The following is a 20,428-nucleotide window of genomic DNA, read 5'->3' as shown; positions in this document are numbered from 1 at the left end:
TCCTCCTCAGTGATTATTGCTTAGCATCAGGTGAATATCCAAGACGCAGAAACCCAGGCACCAAAGGTATTCAGCAATACTAAATACAGGGTAAACAGCAGGCAGGGATTGTATGAAAAGTGTGCACACACATGAAAAGAGGCTGGTGAGGGTCCTACTCAGATGTCAGCCAAGTGCCCTGCACTTCTAGTCTACTAGCTTCACTTGACTTAAAGTCTGGAAGGCCTTCCCAGGTCCTCAGTTATAATACAAATCTCAAGAAAGGAGATGTCTTAACCTTTGCTAATGTCCTTCTCAATTGATACTTCTAATACTCAAATAAGGATTAGCAGGGAAGGCATGAAAGATGAAAAGAATGGTAATAAAGAAGGGATAAAAAAGTGGGAAGAGCCAATAAACATTCAAGTTATTGACAAGGTGAACACACACACACACACACACACACACACACTTGACCATAAGCAATGTTTACTATTTCCTGGCTCTAAAAGTTGCTTTGTTCTGACAAGTGTTACAAAGCAATCAGCATGCAAGTCACTTTATGTAATGTCACCCCAAAACATCATGTGTGAGGTAAAGCCCCGCTATGCGGAAGAACTCAGAACTCTAGAGGATGTGGAGATGAGCCAAAGCAGGCACCAGAGCTGAGCCACAGACTAGAAGTAAAAACAAGACACTTGAAATAAAATGTCAGGAAACTCCGAGGTACTTGGAGAGCGAAAAGAAGTAGGCTGCCAAAAAACTCCAAGAGCCTTTGCTCCCTGGCCCTGCCAGCCCCAGTGTCTGGGCGTCAGGGGAGCCAGAGGCCAGCCCAGGCGAGGGTGGGAGCAGTGGGTACCCCAGTGACTGGGACAGTGCAGGAGAGGAGGGCATCTTCCCACTAGACCACGGCGACATGGACTTGGAGCAGATTGAGAACAACTGACTTTGGCTGAGCAGGATGACTGTGGTTGCTGTCTGTCACCTTGGTGCCTGACCAGTGGAAATAACTTGTGTGTTATTTTGAAAATTGAGGCGTAATTTTGATTCAGTTTTTCCTAAAGAAGTATTTTGCATTTTTATGGCTTCTACAGTTTGGGAGAGCTTCTCTATTTTGAAATGGGTTTTCAGAGGGCATTCTATTAAACATGATTCTGCCTAGAAAAAAAAAAAAAAGTAGGCTGCCATTCTAAAGATGAGGAAAGCCAACTATTTGCCATGGTCCCAACCATCTCTCTAACAGCTCCATAGTTGTCATACAGGAATTCCCAGAACACTTGTTGTTATATGAAGAAATAAAAGAAGAAACATACAAAACCAGTCTGTACCAAAAGCAGCTTTGCAGCCGCATCTGAAGACGAGCCAGAGCATTCAGCTTAGGAAAGCTTTCTCTCTGTAAGAGGATCATCAGCCCCAGGCTCAACCGTTTCAGTTACTTATTCCTTAAATTAGACCATGTGCCATATGGAGACACTTGGGGAGGCTGTCAGGCCTGTGGGTTGATTAAATGGAACGCACCAGTGTGGGAGGACTGGAGGCCTGGCTGGGCACTTTGGAGAGTGTGCTTGGCAGCTTCAGCTGACACATAAACATAATAGAGCTTAGACTGATGTGATGTACCCAACTGCAGGCCCACCCTTAGAGCACTTTAACAACTTTATTGGCTAAATGTTTCTTCCCAAATTTACAGCTTAAACTATGGGCTTATTCACCATTCTGTCTTAATCTCTAATGGAGCAAGGACCTTAGTAGAGACTAAGAGACATGAGAGTATGAGTTAGAAGCCTGCTGATAATCCAGAGCTGGGCAGCAGTCCCTACCTCCTGCTGTTTACAACTATCTTCAGATGTAATGGATGGAGACAGGCCTTGGGATACATCTGCCACTAGCCTCAATTTCAATGGAGTCATCACCTTCCTACTTCAGGGACAGGGTGGCACTATGGCAGCCTATGCAGTTTGCAGAAGTACATAGGTCCAAAATTGGCCATGAGGTTTGGTATTACCAGCTCCCCAACCTGGCAGGATGGGAAGAAACAGAATGTGTCCATGAAAAGCTTTCGGAAGTGAGACAGGTCTTCCACTTGAACCTTGATGTTGTATTGATTGGCCAGAAGCTCAATGGCACCTTGCACCACATACTCATTCTGTAAGTGTGACAGTGAGCAAGTTGAATAGACAACGTGACCTCCTGGTTTGGTGGCAAGGAGTCCAGCCCTGAAACCAAGAAAAAAAAAGCAATAACTAGTTTACTTCTCAGAAGGGTGAGAGCAACACGGGGCTAGGAACACAGGTAGGGTGGTCTACTACCCAGTGGAGTGGCAGAAGATGAGGCTTTCCTCTAGGAGCCTTGCTGGATGTTTGCTTGGTTCTTTCCTTTGTGAGCTACAACCCTGTTATATAGCACAGAGTAGCCTCCAATTTGCCATCCTCCTGCCTCAGCCTTCCACGTGCTGGGATTATAAGCACATACCACCACACCCACCTCTACAAACCCTCCTTCAAAGAATCCTTGATGGGGCTGGAGAGGTGGCTCAGCAATTAAGAGTGCATACTGCTGTTGTGGAGGACCCAAGTTCAGTACCCAGAGCCCATGTCAAAACTTCCTACAACTCCAAGTCCGGGGGCTCCAAAATCTTTAACCTCCATGGGCATCTATACGAGTGTGCACATGCCTATATGAAGACACGTATGCATACACATAATTATCACTAGCTAAAAGAAAGAAAGACCCTTTGAATCCTGATTCTAGTTATGAACTAAATCCTAATAATGGCTATCAAATGAATTCTCTCCTCAGTCATACAAAACCCTGGACCCTAAGCCCCTTCACTTTTTTCTCCTCTTTCTTTTCTCCCTTTCTCTTTCTCTTTTTCTATTCAATCCTCACCTGTGCCCGCTCCCCGCCCCCCACCCCAAGGTCTCATTATATAGCCCCAGCTGACCTGGAACTCACAATGTAGTCCAGACTGGCCTGAAAATCAGAGATCTTCCCATGTCTGTCTCTCAAACTCTGAGATTAAAAGCATGCACCATGCCTGGCTTCTTTTTAAAATGAATAAGTGTAGTAGTTTTGTTTTATTATTTAAGAAAATATTTCTTACTTATTTTATTTTATGTGTATGTGTGTGCCTGAATGTATGGATATGTGCCATGTGTGCAGGAGCCCATGGAAGTCAGAAGAGGCATCACTTCCCCTGGTAGTGGGGTTACAGATGGGTGTAAGAAGCCATGCGGGTACTGGGAACCAGACCTGGTCCTCTGCAAGAGCAAATAGTGCTCTTAACTGCTGAGTCATTTCTCCAGTCTCCTTTTTCTCTCTGAGATAGGGTCTCACTATGTTGCCCAGGTTAGCACCTAGGATAACCCAGACTCCTAGGCTCAAGCTATTCTACTGCCTGAGCTTCTAAAATATCTAAGGCTGACAGAATCTGCTTTTCAAAAACGCTAGGCACTGGCACTAGGGATAAAACTAGTGGAGTAGTTACTATTCTAGAAAGAACCAACTCATGAAGCCGACTGCCTCAGGCAAACCTCCAGCCAGATTCTTATAGTGATGGTCTTGGCTTCCAGTCCCCCAGCAGAGATCTCAGGAGACTAGACCCTAACGCCTGAGATTCTGTAACTATGTCACTCACGCAAGAAGCTGCACCTGCAGCATAGGCAACATCTGTCGCTCCTTCTTCCTTGACCGCTGAAAGATGTTGTTCTCTTCCTCATGAAGGGAATGGCGGTCCGTGGTACATGGCACATCTACTAACACCTGCCCAGAATGGTAAAAGATAAAGCATTAAGGCTCCCTCTAGGTCCTTCTGACTTAGGTCAGAGCGGCTTAGGCCCCCAATGACACAGTTCAGTGGAGATGCTCCTTCTTCCCACCCCTCCATTGCAGACCCGACAAGGATTCTCATTCTAACCTGATAGAGAACTGTGAAACAGTGAGTGGGAAAAATCGTATATTTAGAAATATTCATGGTTGATCAAAAAGCAGAGGCAGAGGCAAGAGGACTGCCACAAATATGAAGGTCACCTAGGCTCTGCTTTCCTAGACCAGCCACAGGCACAGAGTAAGACCCTGTCTCAAAAAGTACAATTAAATTAAATTCAAATATATGCATGGTAGTACACACTTAGCGTTCCCGTACTTGAGAGGTGGAGGCAGGAGAATGAGGAGTCATAGCCAGCCTCAGCTTACAGAGTGAGTCTGAAGCCGGCCTAGGTTTCATAAGACCCTGTTTCAAAACAAAAGCTGCATATAAATAATTGTAATTACATAACTGATATCAACTTAAGAAATAAAAGCTTAGTACTTCAAGGCTCTGTCCTTCGCTATTTGGTGAAAACATCCAATTTATATATGGTAAACACTCAATTTACATGTTACATAATAAAACAATCAGAATTCAAAATTATCTTAAAACAATGTCAGGGTGCAAGGCCCTAGGTTAAATCACCAGTGCTGTTCTAAAAGGAAAAGGGGAGGAGGGCTGAGGAGACGCTCGGAGTTGAGAGCACCTGCAGCTGAGTCACGGCGATCACATGGTTCACCTGTAACTCCAGTTCTGGAGGGATCCGAAGCTGTGGCCATTGACACACATACGAGTGCACATGTGCACACACACACACCCACACACATACAATGTAGCAAAGGCTGGCCTTGAACTCACAATTCTCCTGCCTCAGCTCCCAAGGGATGACAGGTATGTACCACCATATCTGGTTTCCAATATTTAAATATTCTAAAGTAAGAAATACAAAATCATTAATTTACCAGCAGCCTTTTCTATACTAAGCACTTGAGACAGACAAAAGAATGTTTTAAATATTCCTATATGTATGTTTGACAAAGGTAAAACAATCTTTGGAAAGATATTTTTGGCATAGAAGTAAATTAAAAATAACCCAATTTTGCCAGGTGGTGGTGGCACACACCTTTAAGTCCCAGCACTCAGGAAGCAAAGGCAGGTGGATCTGAGTTTGAGGCTAGCCCAGTCTACAAAGCTAGTTCCAGGATAGCCAGGGCTACATAGAGAAATCCTGACCTGAAAAACCTAAAACAAAAACAAAAAACCTGCCCAATATTCAATATTGATCTAGTCTTTGGTGAACTAACACAGTATACACATAGTAAGAAAAAGGAACAGGACATGGTGGTGCCCTCTGTAGTCCTAGCATCAGGAGGTAATGGCAGGAGGACGCAAATTTCAAGGTCATCCTTTGCTATAAAAGCTAGTGTGAGACCAGCTTAAGCTACATGAAACCCTGTCTAAAAGGAAAGTGGGGCAGAGGGGAGGGAAAGGAGAGAAAGCTGTGGAAAGTCTTACAATCTGCAAAAGGTGGCTGGACTCAGGCGATGGAGTGAGGGTGTTGGGGTCCTGTGCCCTCATGCACAGGGACAACAGAGTTCAAGGAGACTAGAAAATAAGCGGCAAATAGATCCTTATTTTGGTACCAATACACCACAGATATCGCTTATCAGTGTCAACTGTGAAAGCTGCCAGCCTCATCCAGGGCAGGAGCTGTTCAACATCAGCTATGGCACAAGCATTGCTACAGCAGGCATGGTCCAATGTGTGGTTACCAGCCATATGCTTGGATGGCTCGCTAGCTCACATCAGCCTCCAGTGTGCTTTTACACTTCCCCCTTGAAAAAACATGGAGAAAAATATGTTCAAATAAGCATCTTATTATTGGAAATAAGCTTTAACTTGGGAGGGGTGGGATGGAGGAAACCTGTGAATGGAAGGGAGGGGTGATGGACATGCAGAGTGCTGGACTCTCTCCAACTGATGGGCAAATATGACTGAAAAAGAATGGGGTTATCAGGTCTGTCGAGGCCTGAGGTAGCATTTTTCTCTGCATCTAAAGTGTCTAACACTTCCTTTGCACACAGCAGATTGCACACTACTATTTCTTCAACAAATAAATTAATGAAGATATCTTCAAGGACCAAAGCTGTTTCAAATGTCAAGTAAACTGGGAGGGAATTCATTCTCCATTGCTCCACAAAGCATAGCTAAAATCAGTGAACAGAAAATGAGGAGGAATCGACAATGATAACAATGTTGGATATTTGCTGTAGTCTGAAACTGTGCAAAGGCATTCTTAGTCAACCACCTATGGGACAGGCACTACAATGTACCACACTGAAGAAGTTCAACACAATTCCGAGTTTAAGTAACTCACAAAAGGCAAGTCATGAAGCCAGGACTCCAGTCCAAGGAGCCTGAATCAAAAATGCTAGCCCTCACCCACATGCCATGCAGTCTACACATTTTTAGTTTTCTAAGAGAAGGTTTCTCTGTGTAGCCCTGGCTGTCTTGGCATTTACTCTGTACACCAGGCTGACCTCAAACTTGGAGATCCGCCTCCCTCTGTTTCTTGAGTGCTGGGATTAAAGGTTTGTACCACCACTGCCTAGCTATATACTTTGTCCATTTTATACCTGTGTACAATATGCAGTGATCATAAATCATGTTTTAAATAAGTGAGTTTATAGTGTGCTAATTAAAAGAAAATAACGAGGGGCTGGAGAGATGGCTCAGTGGTTAAGAGCATGTGTTGCTTTTATAGAGAAACCAGGTTCAACTCCTAGCATCCACACAGGAGTTTACAATTGCTTTTAATCCCAGTTCCAGGGAACCTGGCTCCCTCTTCTGATCTGAGGGCACCAGGCACACATGTGGTACACACATAACCGAAGGCTAAACAATTATCCACATAAAAATAAATAAATCTAAAAGAATTTTTGAAAAGGAAATAAATAACTTAAAAATATTAAGAGTTTCAACAACATACACAACAGGGGACTGTGAGAGGTACTGCAAGTTTTATTAAAAACTGACCAGCAGGGCTGGAGTAATGGTTCGGCTGTTAAGAGCTGTTCTTTCAGAGGTTTGGAGTTCAATTCCCAGCAACCACATGGTGGCTCACAAACATCTGTAATGGAATCTGATGCCCTCTTCTGGTGTGTCTGAAGACAGCTAGAGTGCACTCACCTATATAAAATAAATACATCTTAAAAAAAAAAAAAAAAAGACAGACAGAAGCAATACTAACAGGATAGAGAAAAACATGCTCATTGCCAGAGAAAGCAAGATTGGCCAAACGTCTAAAGCACTTCTCAAACTCTGTCAAAATCCTAACTGATGGAAACCATTAGCCAGCAATTTTACTTCAAATGCATAAAACTATGGACTACACCTGAGGATATTTTAATTAATTAAAAAGTCATAGATGTCAGGATGAATACCACATGCTGCCATTTCTATTAAGAAACTCACAAATCTATATTTTCATATACAAATTACGCAAAGACTATAAAAAATAAAAATAGTTATCTGAAGGAAGAGGAAGAAGATGGCAGTGTACAGTCTAAAAAGAATGTTATTTTCCACTGGGGATTCTCTCATGCCTCCTGAATTTTGCACCATGTGCTATTTTAATATTCAGAAATAAAATGTTCTCATTCATACTCATCGTTGCAGGAGGTTGCAAGAAACCAAGTGACTTCAGAAATAAAATATGCCTAATAACTTTTTCCACACGCAGTTAGGTTCAAATTCTTTTTGCTGCCAACTATCTCTAATGAAAACAGTAGCCAGTCATCTAAGCTGAACTTAGAACTCTGCAAATGGCACTGTCTCCAAGTCACTCATGGAGAACTGCCTAGGTCCAAAAACAGCCGCACACATTCAAACCCCAGGGCTACATCTTACCCCTGGGATCGGAGGCCAGAGCACAGAGTCAGAGGTCACTTACCCTATCATAGGTGTCCCCCTCCAGTTCTCCCCACTTCCTGCCATCCCATGAGGTAACTCGAACTTGGTTCCCTTCCCTAATATCTTGAGGCACATAACTGTGAAGGACCTTGTGTAGTCTGCCTGTTCGGGAAGTGGAGAGGTCGTTGGCAGCTAGATTACCTGTGGAAATAAAGAGTCTTCAGAGGCTCTGACTCAACATCATCATATCATACCAACAAAAGGTGTTCATGGAAAACGAAACCAATTCTTAGATGTACTCAGTCAACAAAGACCTCAAAGGCAGGGATGCTTGTAATATATGTGGTACCAAATCAGTCACTCAGGGGTAGCGGTCACAAAGACAAATATCTATGGAAAGGAAAAGTGAATAGTGTCTAGGGGTGCAGGGGTATTTACTGTAGTTACAGCAAGTTTGGGGAATTTTCATACAGGTCAGCACGTTGGTATTTTAAAAACTGCATTTTTGGCATAATCTGCAGTTACCAAACACAGAGGCAAAGTCACCTGACAAACAGGATGGCTGGGTTATAAATATGTACCTTGACCCTGCTGTTGTTGCCTGACTGGCTGTTGCTGGGGGTGGGAAGTGCCAAAGACGTTTGCTCAAGTGGACTTTTCGGTTTTCCTCCTGGAATTGGAGTTTAACCCCTGGAACTTCAAAAAATGGAGTTGGTTGGGTCTTATAATGCTGTGACGGAGTCTTATTTTCTGTAGCCTAGACTAGCTGTGAACTTGAGGTCATCCTGCCTCAGTGCTAACTCATACACTAGCCAGGCTGTTTTGTTGCTTTGCTTTGTTTTGTTTTTGATACCTATGGTACCTAGACTGTTCTTGAAGTTTTCAAGCAATCCAGTTTCAGCCTCTTGAGTAGCTGGACATGTGTGTGACCCAATCTCTTTGAAACACTTGTGTCTTCTCGTTGGGTTTCTATTGATGTGATAAACACCATGACCAAAAGCAATTTGGAGAGGAAACGGTTTGTTTCAGTTTCCAGTTTCCAGTTCTTCATGGAGGGAAATTAGAGCAGCAAGTCAAGGAAAAAACCTGAAGGAAGGCAGAGACTGATGCAGAGACCATGTAGGAACTGCTTACCTGCTTGGTCAGTTTGCTTTCTTCTATACCCCAGGGCCACCTGCGCAGGGGTAGAACCCACAGAGGGCTGGACCCGCCCATAACAATCACTGCCTCATAACTGCTGAGGCACCTCTCTGGCCTACAGGCAATTTGGATGGAGTTCCTCTTCCCAGATAACTCTAGCTTGTGTCAAGTTGAAAACAGGACAATATGTCTCTCTTGGTCTTCAGTACATACTATAGATTATTCACCTGAATTTACTATTATCTTACTCCTTAATAACAGAACCCCAATTATATAGAGAGGTATACCTATATATACCTCTCTATATAATTGTATACCTTTCCTAGCTTTCTTTTTTAAAGATGTATTTATTTTATATATGTGAGTACACTGCAGCTGTCTTCAGACACACCAGAAGAGGGCGTCAGATCCCATTATAGATGGTTGTGAGCCACCATGTGGTTGCTGGGAATTGAACTCAAGACCTCTGGAAGAGCAGTCAGTGCTCTTAACCACTGAGCCATCTCTCCAGCCCTCCTAGCATTCTTTTACAACTCAGTATGATTGGTTAGTGAACTGTAGACACTAATACCATGTAAGACCTCTGAGAAAACGTGTCTAGAAGGCTAACAATCATTTCCTTCTGCCTCAAAATCAAATGGCTGGTTGATGTTCTAGCAGCTATCTTGTACCACAATATTGATTCTAAAAATGATGCTTAAACCAAACCAAGGAGCAGAAATAAAAACAGCAGAGTCGCTACAGAGTCCCTGATGAGTGTGGGGCCTCCACACCATCCCTTGACTTCCTGGATAGTTGAAGCTTTTCAGACAAGCATTACATGTCTGAGAAACATATTTCTTCTTAGAAGCTTAGCCACTTAGTTTTCTTTGTTATAAAACCAAGCCTAATAATGGACTACTTTACATTCTCTTATTAATTTTTAAAATTTGAGTGTATATACATCTATGTAAGTGTATGCCTGTGTGCACGCCTGAGGAAGCCAGAAGAGGGCATCAGATACCATGGAGTTGACATTATATAAGCCATTACAAGCTGCCTGGTGTGGGTGCTGAGAGCCAGGAGTTCATAACTGCTGAGCCACCTCTCTAGCCTCCACCCTCTCTCTGACAGACCAGGAGTTTAAGAAATATCTGGTTGGTTTCAGTTCTGCTATATGAAAAACGTTCCTGTAAGATTGATGTTAAGGCAGGCCTAGAGGCACATAGCTGTAGTGCCAGCATCTGGGAGGTTGAGGAAGGAGGATCAAGAGCTTGAAGACAGGGATAAGAAAATGTGACTCTGGGGCTGGAGAGATGGCTTAGTGGTAAAGGGCACTGACTGTTCTTCCAGAGGTCCTGAGTTCAATTCCAAACAACCACATGGTGGCCCACAACCATCTGTAATGAGGTCTGATGCCCTCTTCTGGTGTGTCTGAAGAGAGCAATGGTGAACTCATATACATAAAATAAATAAATAAATCATTTTTTTAAAAAAAGTGAGTTCAAGGCCAACATGGTCTACAGAATGAGTTCTAGGACAGCCAGGGCTACACAGAGGAACCCCATTTGGTGGGGTGGGGGGTGGGAAGCAGCAGCAACAACAACAAAAAGCAAAAACAAAAACAAAAGGCTTGATGATAAAGGACAAGTGACACTCAGCCACAGAGGCACATGGGAATGAACAGTACTGAAGAGCTAGAGGGTGCTACTAGGAAGAGGTTTAGTGTCCCCATGAGAAGCATCCCAATTTCTAAGAGCACTTAACATTTAAAAAATCAAACACTCTGTTCAGGAGGAAACAAACTGAGAAAGGAAAGGTAGCTTCCAGTTCCGCTTCCGTGTCCAACATTTGTAAGACTTACCAATGTAAATCCTAAGTTCCACGCTCGCCCTGACACCCTGTGACCCAATCTATGTTTTGTGGCCAAGAAGCCAGGCTTGGGTAAGTACCTGGGATGAAGAAGGGATGCTGCTGGTTTAGTGCACCTTGGAAACACTTCTCCCTTGCCGTTTCTCTCCTCTCCCTTCTAACGGGAATCTCACACAGCGCAGCGCAGCATCCGGAATGGGCTCACAACTCACTCGCTAAACTTGTGCCAACATCTTTTCCTCTTTTCCTTTTCAGCTTCCAGAAGCTGAAAACAATTTACTCATGAGAGGCTAGGGGCTAACTCAAACTGTGCCAGCCAGCTTCGGAGTAACAAGAATAGAAGGTTGACACCTAACAGAAAGGCATGTGGCAGGAGAAGTCCAGTAAGCTCTAGATCAGATGGGAAAAGTACACCTGCCTATTTCTCAGGACTCAAGAAAAAGGTACCTTTTTTTTTTTTTTTAAGATTTATCTATCAAAAAACAAACAAACAAACAAAAAGATTTATCTGCCACTCTCTTCAGACACACCCAAAGAAGGCATCAGATCCTATTACAGATGGTTGTGAGCCACCATGTGGTTGCTGGAAAGTGAACTCAGGACCTGGGGAAGAGCAGTCAGTGCTCTTAACCGCTGAACACTCTCCAGCCTGGTAAGTTCTACTTTAAGGCAGCCTTTTTGCCAAAGGCTGGCTAAAAGGAGCACCTATGAACACCAGGGTCACCTACAACACCAAAACACACGAAGAAGCTTCAGCCTGTTCCCAAAGAATTTGGAATTTTTATTTTTGTTTTTTTAAGTCAGGGTTTCTCTGTGTAGTCCTGGCTGTTCTGGGCTTACTCACTCAGTAAACCAAGTTGGCCTCAAACTCAAGTAGATCCACCTGCCTCTGCCTCCCAAATGCTGGGACTAAAGGCATGCACTGCCACCACCACCAGAATGGAATTCATAATCTTGAGGAAGGAGAAGACACATATCCATTAATGCTCTGAGGAAAGGCTAATAATGTTAATGTGCTAACAGGTGATGCTCATGGCATGGGTGCACAGGAAGGAGTCATTCTGAACAAGCCAGTAGCAGCTACGAGAGAACATGTCCTGCAGGTATCACACCCTAACTGAGGCTCAAAAGCTAAAAGGATTTAGATAACACAGCCAGGGGAGGATGGGGGCTCTAAAGGGAGGTAACATGAGCAAAGGTAGCAGGTGTGCTGGAAAGCCTCGAAAGCTTACGAATGACATATAAAGCTGAAAATAAGAGGTTGGCAATACAAAGAAGTGAGACTTTACCTTAGAGACAAATTAGCAAATACAAAAGGGTGAGAGGATCACGTGGTGGATTTATCAGGGCCCGGATTTAGTCTGCCTGCAGAAACCTTCATCAGCCATTTTTTTTTTTTGACCAACTGACAATAAACTTAGTAAATATTATTATCCCCCACCTTGGGACTAAACTTATAACATTCAGTGTGCCCTCCTTGGTGAAGTGGGGATCCCTGCCTGCCCAAGACACCATGCCACTGACTTACGGCAACAGCCCGTCTGAAGTAATGCCAGCGTTTTGCCCCCAGGAGCAGCACACAGATCAAGCACAATGTCTCCATGCTGCAGACCAAGAGCCAGGACAGGGAGCAAGGAGGCAGCATCCATCAGGTAGTAGTCCATGAGACCCAGGCTGCCAAGTCTGGAAGAGAGAAGACCATCACACTGACCAGGAGCCAAGCTGAGCAAGTACATGCCCTTATTATTTCCCAGACACTCATTCATCTATACAGCATCCACAGGTCTCAGTCATTCATCTATACAACATCCACGGGTCTCAGTCATTCATCTATACAACATCCACGGGTCTCAGTCATTCATCTATATAGTATCCACAGTAAATCTTTTAAAAAACAAGATCAATGTCTCATGTATCCCAGGCTGGGCTCAAGCTTGCTAGAAAGCTGAGAATGACATTGAAGTTCAGATCCTCCTGCTGCACTGATGAACTATGGAATTACAGGTTTGAGCTACCACACCTGGCTTATGCAATATGGGTAAAACTCAAGAGTTTTGTGCATGCTCAGTAAACATTCTACCAATTAAGCTACATCCCCATCTCTGAGTGATCCTTTTGAAAACAGATTAATTTACTCTGAACTAGATTGCTAGCCCTTCACTGGGCCACACACACTCCTCAGGCCTTTCAATTCCTATACCTTTTGTCGTAACACTTTTCTTTTAAATATCCCTAGTGTGCATCCTTACTTCTGTCAGGCATTGCCTCAAAGTGACCTCTTCAGGGCCACTGGCAGTTCCTGTCTAGTCTGTCTAAAATAACAGCTTCTCTTTCTTATCACCCTCTATCTCCAGCTGCACTATTTTTCTTTAAAGCACTTGTTCCTCACTTTAAGGGGTGTGTGTGTGTGTGTTCCTTTATTTTCCCATATTAGAATATAGCTCTGGGAGGGCAAAAATTTTTGTTCCCCGGAATGTCCTGGCTAGTTTTGTGTCAACTTGACACAGGCTGGAGTTATCACAGAAAAAGGAGCTTCAGTTGAGGAAATGCCTCCACAAGATCCAGCTGTAAGGCATTTTCTCAATTAGTGATCAAGGAGGGAAAGGCCCCTTGTGGGTGGGACCATCTCTGGGCTGGTAATCTTAGTTCTATAAGAGAGCAGGCTGAGCAAGCCAGGGTAAGCAAGCCAGTAAAGAACATCCCTCCATGGCCTCTGCATCAGCTCCTGCTTCCTGACCTGCCTGAGTTCCAGTCCTGACATTCTTTGGTGATTAACAGCAATGTGGAAAAAGGAAGCTGAATAAACCCTTTCCTCCCCAACTTGCTTCTTGGTCATGATGTTTGTGCAGGAATAGAAACCCTGACTAAGACACCGGATTACTTCCCAAGACCTGAAACCATGCCTGGCACATAGCAGGAATTCAATTTTATCAGGTTACACTTTAAGATACAAAGTACTTCACTGGTTCAGAGGGAATGGTCATCAACTATATGCACTGGGGCTACCTGAGTTGGGCCTGATGAAGAAGGCCTTCATTAGGTAAAAAAATGGAAGAACATTCTAGGCAAAAGAGAAAAGAATGAGTAAGGTACAAAAGAATAAAAACTCAAAGCTTCTTTAAGAATTAGTGAGAAGAGGGCTGGAGTGTGTGTGTGTGTGTGTGTGTGTGTATGTGTGTGTCCCATTCCAGCCTCAAGCCTACCATTCAAGTTCTGGTATCACGAGCTTATACCACTATATCCAGCTTCCTATTCTCAAGGCATAAAGCACAACTTAGCACTTGGCTGTACAGTCTTTTCCCACTGAACTTCATGCACACAAGCACCACCTCTGGAAGAGACAAAGTTCTGTTTTCTTCAGGTCTATCACTAACTTGCACTCCTGGGCAACCCCTACTTCCTATCAAAGTCCACTTCTCCTCCTCCTCCTCTCGCGGGTGGCTGACAGGGCAAAGGAGAAGGGGAGACGCATCTTCCCTGGGAAGGAAGCCGTGAGCTGCTCTTGTGAAAGGTAGATGCTTTCTACAGAATGCAGAACAGGTTCCAAGTGCAGGTTCTGGGGTTCAAACTTGCTAGGACTAAATACCAAATACACCACTTGCTCTCTGGATGATCAAAAGCAAGTAGCTTTCTTAATTTCTCTGTACCTCAAATATAAAAAAAAGAGCAGCTATTATATTCCCATCAGGGTACTGACAAGAGAGAGAGTACACATACAGCACTTGGGCAAACACCTAGTCTGCAAACACTAGACATACCAACAAAACTGATTTGTATTGGAGGACAGGGCTGAGCTCTTCAGGTCCACTTGTAGCAGGCACTCAGAATGACCTCACCATTCCAGCCCCTACCTGGCAGGAGGAAAGCGGCTAACATCCCCTCTGGAAAAAGTGAAGCATCGAAGGTTTGGGCTGCAGTCCAGGGTTGGAGTTGGAGAGAGGCCACTCTCAGGCTCCAGTTTCTGGTGAGAGATGGCTTCACTGATGAAGTCCTTGGCACTCAGCTGCTCTAGCTTAGCACTCACACTATCCCAAGCAGCAAAATTATTGACCAATGCACCATACTTCTGCTCTGAGAGAAGACTAACACGGATTGATGGCCAAAGATCCCCAAACTGTACACTGTAGGTCATGTCAAAATTCTGCAGAGCAAGCCGACTGGCAGTGAATTGTGGTTCTGTGGTAGCCTAAGAGAGAAAGAGCAAGTGTATTAATCATTCCAGTCTTGACTCTTATCTCTTATCATGTGACTTTACTGCAGTTTCTGTTGCTGTGATGAAGCATCATGACCAAGGCAACTTGAGAAGGAGGTTTATTTCATCCTACACTTCCAGGTGACACTCCATCACTGAGGGAAGCCAAGGCAGGAATTCAAATAGGGCAGGCACTGCAGGAGCTGTCAGAGAGCCCACAGAGGCTGCTGCTTGCTGGCTTCTTTGCTTACTCATGTCTTGCCCAGCCTGCTTTCCTATAGAACCCAGAACCACCAGCCCAAGGATGGCACCACCCACAATAGGCTGGGCCCTCCTCCATCAATCATTAATTAAGAAAATGCCTTACAGCTGGATCTTATGGAGGCAAATTATCAATTAAGGTTCCCTCATTTCACATAACTCTAGGTAAATTGTGTCAAGTTGACATAAAACTAACCAGTATATCTACCAATACCTCAGAGCTCCAAGGCAAATTCAAGTCCACTCAGTGCTCTCTCCTATCTTTGCATCTTGCTTCTGCCTACCAAAGGAAAAACTGGGAGAGAATGAAGTTAGCCTTCATATCACAGATTGGAAGGGACACATACCTCTCATAGTAACTCTAGGGGTCATCAAAAAAGAGAGTAAATGCTAGGCATAGTGGTGCACTTGTCATCCCAGGAGGATCTAGAGTTCAAAGCTAACGTTGGGGCTACAAAAGCAAATTCGAAGCCAGGGTGAGTAATACATCAGGAATCTCTTGTTGAGATGGCTTTTTGTCACTAAGCTTGACTACTTGTGTTTGATCTTTGAGACCCACAGGGCAGAAGGAAAGAATTGATTCCCCTACTTATTGTCTTACCTCCAGAGGTGGACCGTAGCACATACATGCACACATGCACATAAACCATACCCACACCAATAAATAAATGTCATTTTAAAAAGTCTCCTATATGGGGCTGGAGAGATGGCTCAACAGTTAAGAGCACTGAGTGCTCTTTCAGAGGTCCTGAGTTCAATTCCCAGCAACCACATGGGATCCAATGCTCTCTTCTGGTGTGTGTCTGAAGATAGCTACAGTGTACTCATATAAATAAAAATAAATAAATCTTTTTTTAAAAAAAGTCTCCTATAATCCTACTGCTCTGGAGGTAGAAAAGAGGGTCATTCTTGGTTATATAGAATTCAAGACAAATTGGGATACATGATACTCTATCTCAAACACACACACAAAGACACATAGAAGCATCTCAAAAAAAATAGGAGGGAGAGATTGAGGGCTTAATCTGAGATGTACCTCAACGTGTGTGCTCTGAGATGTGTGCTCAGTGTATAACAGCGCTTGCCTAGCACAAGCAATGCCCTAGATTTATACCTAGCAAATGTGAAGGGGGTACTTAAGTAACCCAAGGGAGAACTTTTGAAGAAACTGTGAAGGTCCTGGGGAAACTTGAGGCTTATAGCTTTTATGAGAGATGGTTTCTCTGCATAAACCTAGCTGTCCTGGAACTTGATTTGTAGACCAGGCTTGCCTCAAACTACAGAGATCCACCTGCCCCTGCTGCCGAGTGCTGGGATTAAAGGCGTGCGCCACCATGCCTGGCACTTCTATTCTTTACAATCCTGTTTTCAAAAGCTTGTTATTGTCTATTAGCTTATGAGAGAGCTCTATGGCAGTGGTGCTCAATAGGATACAAATAATTCCGGGCGTGGTGGCACACACCTTTAATCCCAGCACTTGGGAGGCAGAGGCAGGTGGGTTTCTAAGTTCGAGGCCAGCCTGGTCTACAGAATGAGTTCCAGGACAGCCAGGGCTACACAGAGAAACCCTGTCTCGAAAAACAACAACAACAACAACAAAACCCAACAATAATTCTCTTTCGCATCTGGTAGAGTAATGAGTCAACTTACCTAAGATGACTGGACAACGTAATGCACAGAATTATAGAGCTGAGATGTTTTAGATTTCCCAGACCCCAGGAAGGCAGAATAAAGACAGTTCACAGAATCTTAAGGTAAGAATTAAAGCAGGAACTTCTAGGATGACTGCTATTGGCCAACAGTGAAGGACTTGAGTCAGATTAAAAAAAGAACTGAAGACTTCAGACGAGGAGTCCTCATTGTAACAACTGAGATGGCAGTCTTGTTAATGCACCTTCTACCCTCATCTGGGTTTTTGTTATGATCAGAACATGTGTTCTGGTCATCATTTCTTCTTACTGTGGGGACTCTTCATCTGCCCCACACTTTTCCTATGCTGGAGACTCTTGCTCTGGCTTTCAATTTTACCATCTGCAGGACTCTGGCTTTGCTTCCGACTTCTCTTGTGTTTGACACCCACATTGGTACTCTCATTACGGTCCTGAGTACTGCTTTGGAGAGGACTACTGCTCCGGCTCCGACTTCTGCTCTGAAAGGCACCCCTTCTTAGGGGACTCTTGCTTTGATTATGAAGGGAGCTGTTCTTGTTTTGGCTCTGACTTTTGTTTTGGTGGTTAATCTGGCTGTCACTACTTTGATAGTCACTACAAACAATAGTTGAACTGGCAGAAGTGCTACAGGTAGAGGAGGTCTTGGATGGAGGCAAAGAACAGCTGTAGGGAATCTGGGAGGGATTGTTCAGTGGGACCGGAGAGGTCACAGCATAGGTATGAATGCCACAGGGAACAGTAGTGGGGCAAAACCGAGCTCGAGGGACAACAGGTAAACATCGGGGGTCAAAGGGTGTTCTCAGAGGGATAAAAGAATAGATGTGGGTGGAACAAGGAGGCGCCACAGACTTGATATGGGATGGCGGACCCCTGGGAGCAGAATAAGTGCCACAGGGGAGAACCGCAGGCTGGTTATGAGGGAGAGGTATAGACTGACTTAGGGGACTAGAGAGTGGAGATAAATGGGAGGTGGGAGGAACCACAGAATACATATGAGTATTGCAGGGGGAAACTGGAGGTGGTACGTGGGGACTACTCTTAGGATATCTACTGGGCAAAGCAGGATTACAAGGCGAGCTATGAGGACAGGAAGTAGGAGCAACAGTTTTGAGGACAGCGGTCTCTGGGGGAGGTTCTTTTGGGCAGGAATTTGAAGTAGTTGTGATGGCTGGCTCCATACATGGACTAGAGAGGCCAAAGGACTGGGAGGGAGGCTGAGGACAGGTGTTGGTCTTATGGGATTTAGAATGGCTAGGAGGAGTGTGGTGGGGTGTATTGTCTAGGGACCGACACTTGTAGGGATTGCGTCGTGATTCAGGGGATTTGGGGGACTTCATTTGAGGGGGAGCTGAGGTAGGAGGGCGGGGTTCGTTATAACCTCTGGGTGACTGAGGTGGAGCTACACACTGGTTGTTCAGGGGAGATGGGAAATACAGGGAAGGATTAGGACACTGAGGAAGAGGTGGTCCTGTGGTGCAGGAAGGACCAGAAATTATAGTACCTGGGGTTAGTAAGAGGTAAGAGTTCCCCCCAGGTTCCCACAGAAAGGACCCTACACAGGACTTCTGGAGAGCCTGAGGCAGGGGTGAGTTAGGAGAACCAGCACTCTCAGGTGGTAGGTTGATAACACAGAAAGGACTCCTAGGGGCAGATATCTGGGAATCTGGGCATAAATGGGAATAATGAATACAGCCCTCTTGAGGTGAGATGGGAGAGCCAGACATGCCTGCCTGAGAAGAAAGTGGAGGGCCACAGCCATTTTTCCCAAGAGGTACATCAAGCTGTGGTTTAGGTTCACAAGAGTTTGGAGGCATAGGGTTGTCATGGTAAGGGTTGCCAGAGGGTGGGGAAGATGCTGAAGAAAGGGGAGGATCATTGTAACTTCTTCTAGAGGAACAGTGGGGCCCTCGTTGAGAAATGGATGCAGGGGTTAGAGGTCTAGTTTCCACAGATCGGTGAGCAAGGGGAGGTGAAATTGTAAGGCCAGTTCTCAGGGGCCGATGGGTAAGAAGAGGTGAAATGATGGAGTAATTTCCCTGGGACCCTGGCATAAGGGAAGTCGAAATCACTGAGTCTGTCTCCAAGGTTATATGAGTAAGTTCAGGGGAAGTTACTGGGCTGGCTCTAGGGGGCTGATGAATGAGAGGTGGGGAAGTCACATAACAAAGACGCGGACTTGGAGGACATGAACGCTGAGATTCTGGGGAATCAATATAGTTGCAACATAGGTTCCGCTGATGAGGAGAGGGTGACCCCTGAAGGCTGAATCGGTCAAAACAAGGAGAGGATGAACCAGTTGGCTCTTGTCTGTACAGCCTTCCTAGGAGTGGAGAAAAGGGTTCAAAGGAGCACCTCTCCGGTGGGGGTGGGGAGGAGAGGACTGGGGGCGGAGGGGGTGGGGTGGGGATCCGTCGAGGTAAGCAAGGAGAAGAAATGGTGAGGCAAGAGAAAGGTTCTCTAGAGTAAGGGGGGTTGGTGAATCTGTTGCCTGCATTTGGAGAAAGGCCAGCATTACAGGAAAGGTGGTCGTTGAAGTCTTTCCCGGGCGCCACAGGCACCTCGAGAGTGAGAACGGGGGTGAATCCTTTCCTGCAGGACGACGGAGACTCAGGAGGGAAGGAGTAGTTGTTAGGGCAATCTGCTTGAGGTGAAGTTGAAGGGGCTGAAATTTTAAGGAGGAAAGGAGGGGAAGAGGTCATGGGACTGGAGGGGAAGGGAAAGAGGGAGTAAAGAAAAGGAAAAAGAAGGGTGGGAAGGGCAAGATAAAAGTAAGCAAGAAAAAGTAACATGAGGCGATGTGACGTCACCGAATGAAAGCTCAGGCCGTGACTTAACAGAGAGGGGCGGAGTCAGGGGGCTGCTTACGCAACAGGAAGAGGCTTATGGTTAATAAAAGGACAGGCAGACGTGAGACAAGAGCTCCAAGAAGGCTACGGTCCCTTGAGTGCATGTCCCGAATGCAACTGTGAGTGAGGGGAAACGCAAGGGCTGGATAAGTCTCCCTCTAATGTCAGACCTTACCCATTTCTTCTTATATCGATATCTCCGCGGGACCGGCGTGAAGTCCACGAGCTTCAGCAGCTTCCGAACACATCTTAAGACGGGCGCAGCCATGTCAACTAGCAACGCCAATAATTCCGACTGAAACTGCAGCTGCGCTCTCGCGGGTTCCGGGGAGGATTGAGGGCTGCTTAGAATAACAGCGGCAAACGGGGCGGGGCTAGGCTTGCGGCGCCCCCCAGGGCTCCGCCTACCTCCACACCCCACCCACCAGAGAGCTCCGGGCGCACACGAAGCGGTGGCTGTGCTGGAGCATCTAAAGGAGCTCCTAGGAGGTTCAGGGAAGGCCTTCTGGGCTCAACCTGCATGGAGAAAGCTGCCGAGGTAGAACGAAATTAGAGCAGACTATAGACAGAAGCGGAATTGCTAGGAAGCCATAGAAGCCAGTTTCAAGATCTTCCTTTTAGACGGTTCTTTTCAAGACTCGGTACCTAATTTTGTGTTCTTTCTGAGACTATCAAATTGACTCCACCGCTCAGGATCCAAGAAGAGAAAGGGGGTGATCACTATTTTTAGAAATGATCGTTTGGCTGAGCAGAGTGGCATATGTCTTTA

The 20,428-nt window shown here is 45.1% G+C and overlaps 1 protein-coding gene across 2 annotated transcripts; it reads right to left on the bottom strand.

Moving 5' to 3' along the window:
• Positions 1–451: 451 nt before the first annotated feature.
• On the bottom strand, positions 452–20,009 carry Nsun4 (NOP2/Sun RNA methyltransferase 4). Of its 2 annotated transcripts, XM_029476421.2 has the most exons (7): positions 19,835–20,009; positions 14,542–14,876; positions 12,219–12,373; positions 7,740–7,900; positions 4,124–4,210; positions 3,617–3,741; positions 452–2,195 (listed from the first exon to the last, which is right to left on the bottom strand). In XM_029476421.2, the coding sequence occupies exons 1-7, from the start codon at positions 19,925–19,927 to the stop codon at positions 1,919–1,921; spliced, it is 1,233 nt and encodes a 410-aa protein (XP_029332281.1). In that variant the 5' UTR covers positions 19,928–20,009; the 3' UTR covers positions 452–1,918. The 2 variants fall into 2 exon arrangements, with proteins under 2 accessions (XP_029332281.1, XP_021015889.1); XM_021160230.3 differs by lacking the exon at positions 4,124–4,210 and having other exon boundaries at positions 19,835–20,006.
• Positions 20,010–20,428: the final 419 nt, after the last annotated feature.

The sequence above is a fragment of the Mus caroli genome, unplaced genomic scaffold (assembly GCF_978045245.1).
Source record: "Mus caroli unplaced genomic scaffold, Mus_caroli_1 scaffold_6, whole genome shotgun sequence".
Lineage (NCBI taxonomy): Eukaryota > Metazoa > Chordata > Mammalia > Rodentia > Muridae > Mus > Mus caroli.
The sequence above is the reverse complement of the archived record's forward strand: the minus strand, read 5'-3'. Positions and strand labels throughout refer to the sequence as shown.

Coding starts and splice junctions, on each gene's coding strand:
- Nsun4 (XM_029476421.2), bottom strand. CDS start 19,927: ATGGCTGCGCCCGTCTTAAGATGTGTTCGGAAGCTGCTGAAGCTCGTG. Junction 12,374..14,541: donor AGCCGCTTTCCTCCTGCCAG/GTAGGGGCTGGA, acceptor TCTCTCTTCCAG/ACTTGGCAGCCTGGGTCTCA. Junction 3,742..4,123: donor CTCCTGCCTCCACCTCTCAA/GTACGGGAACGC, acceptor CATTCTGGGCAG/GTGTTAGTAGATGTGCCATG.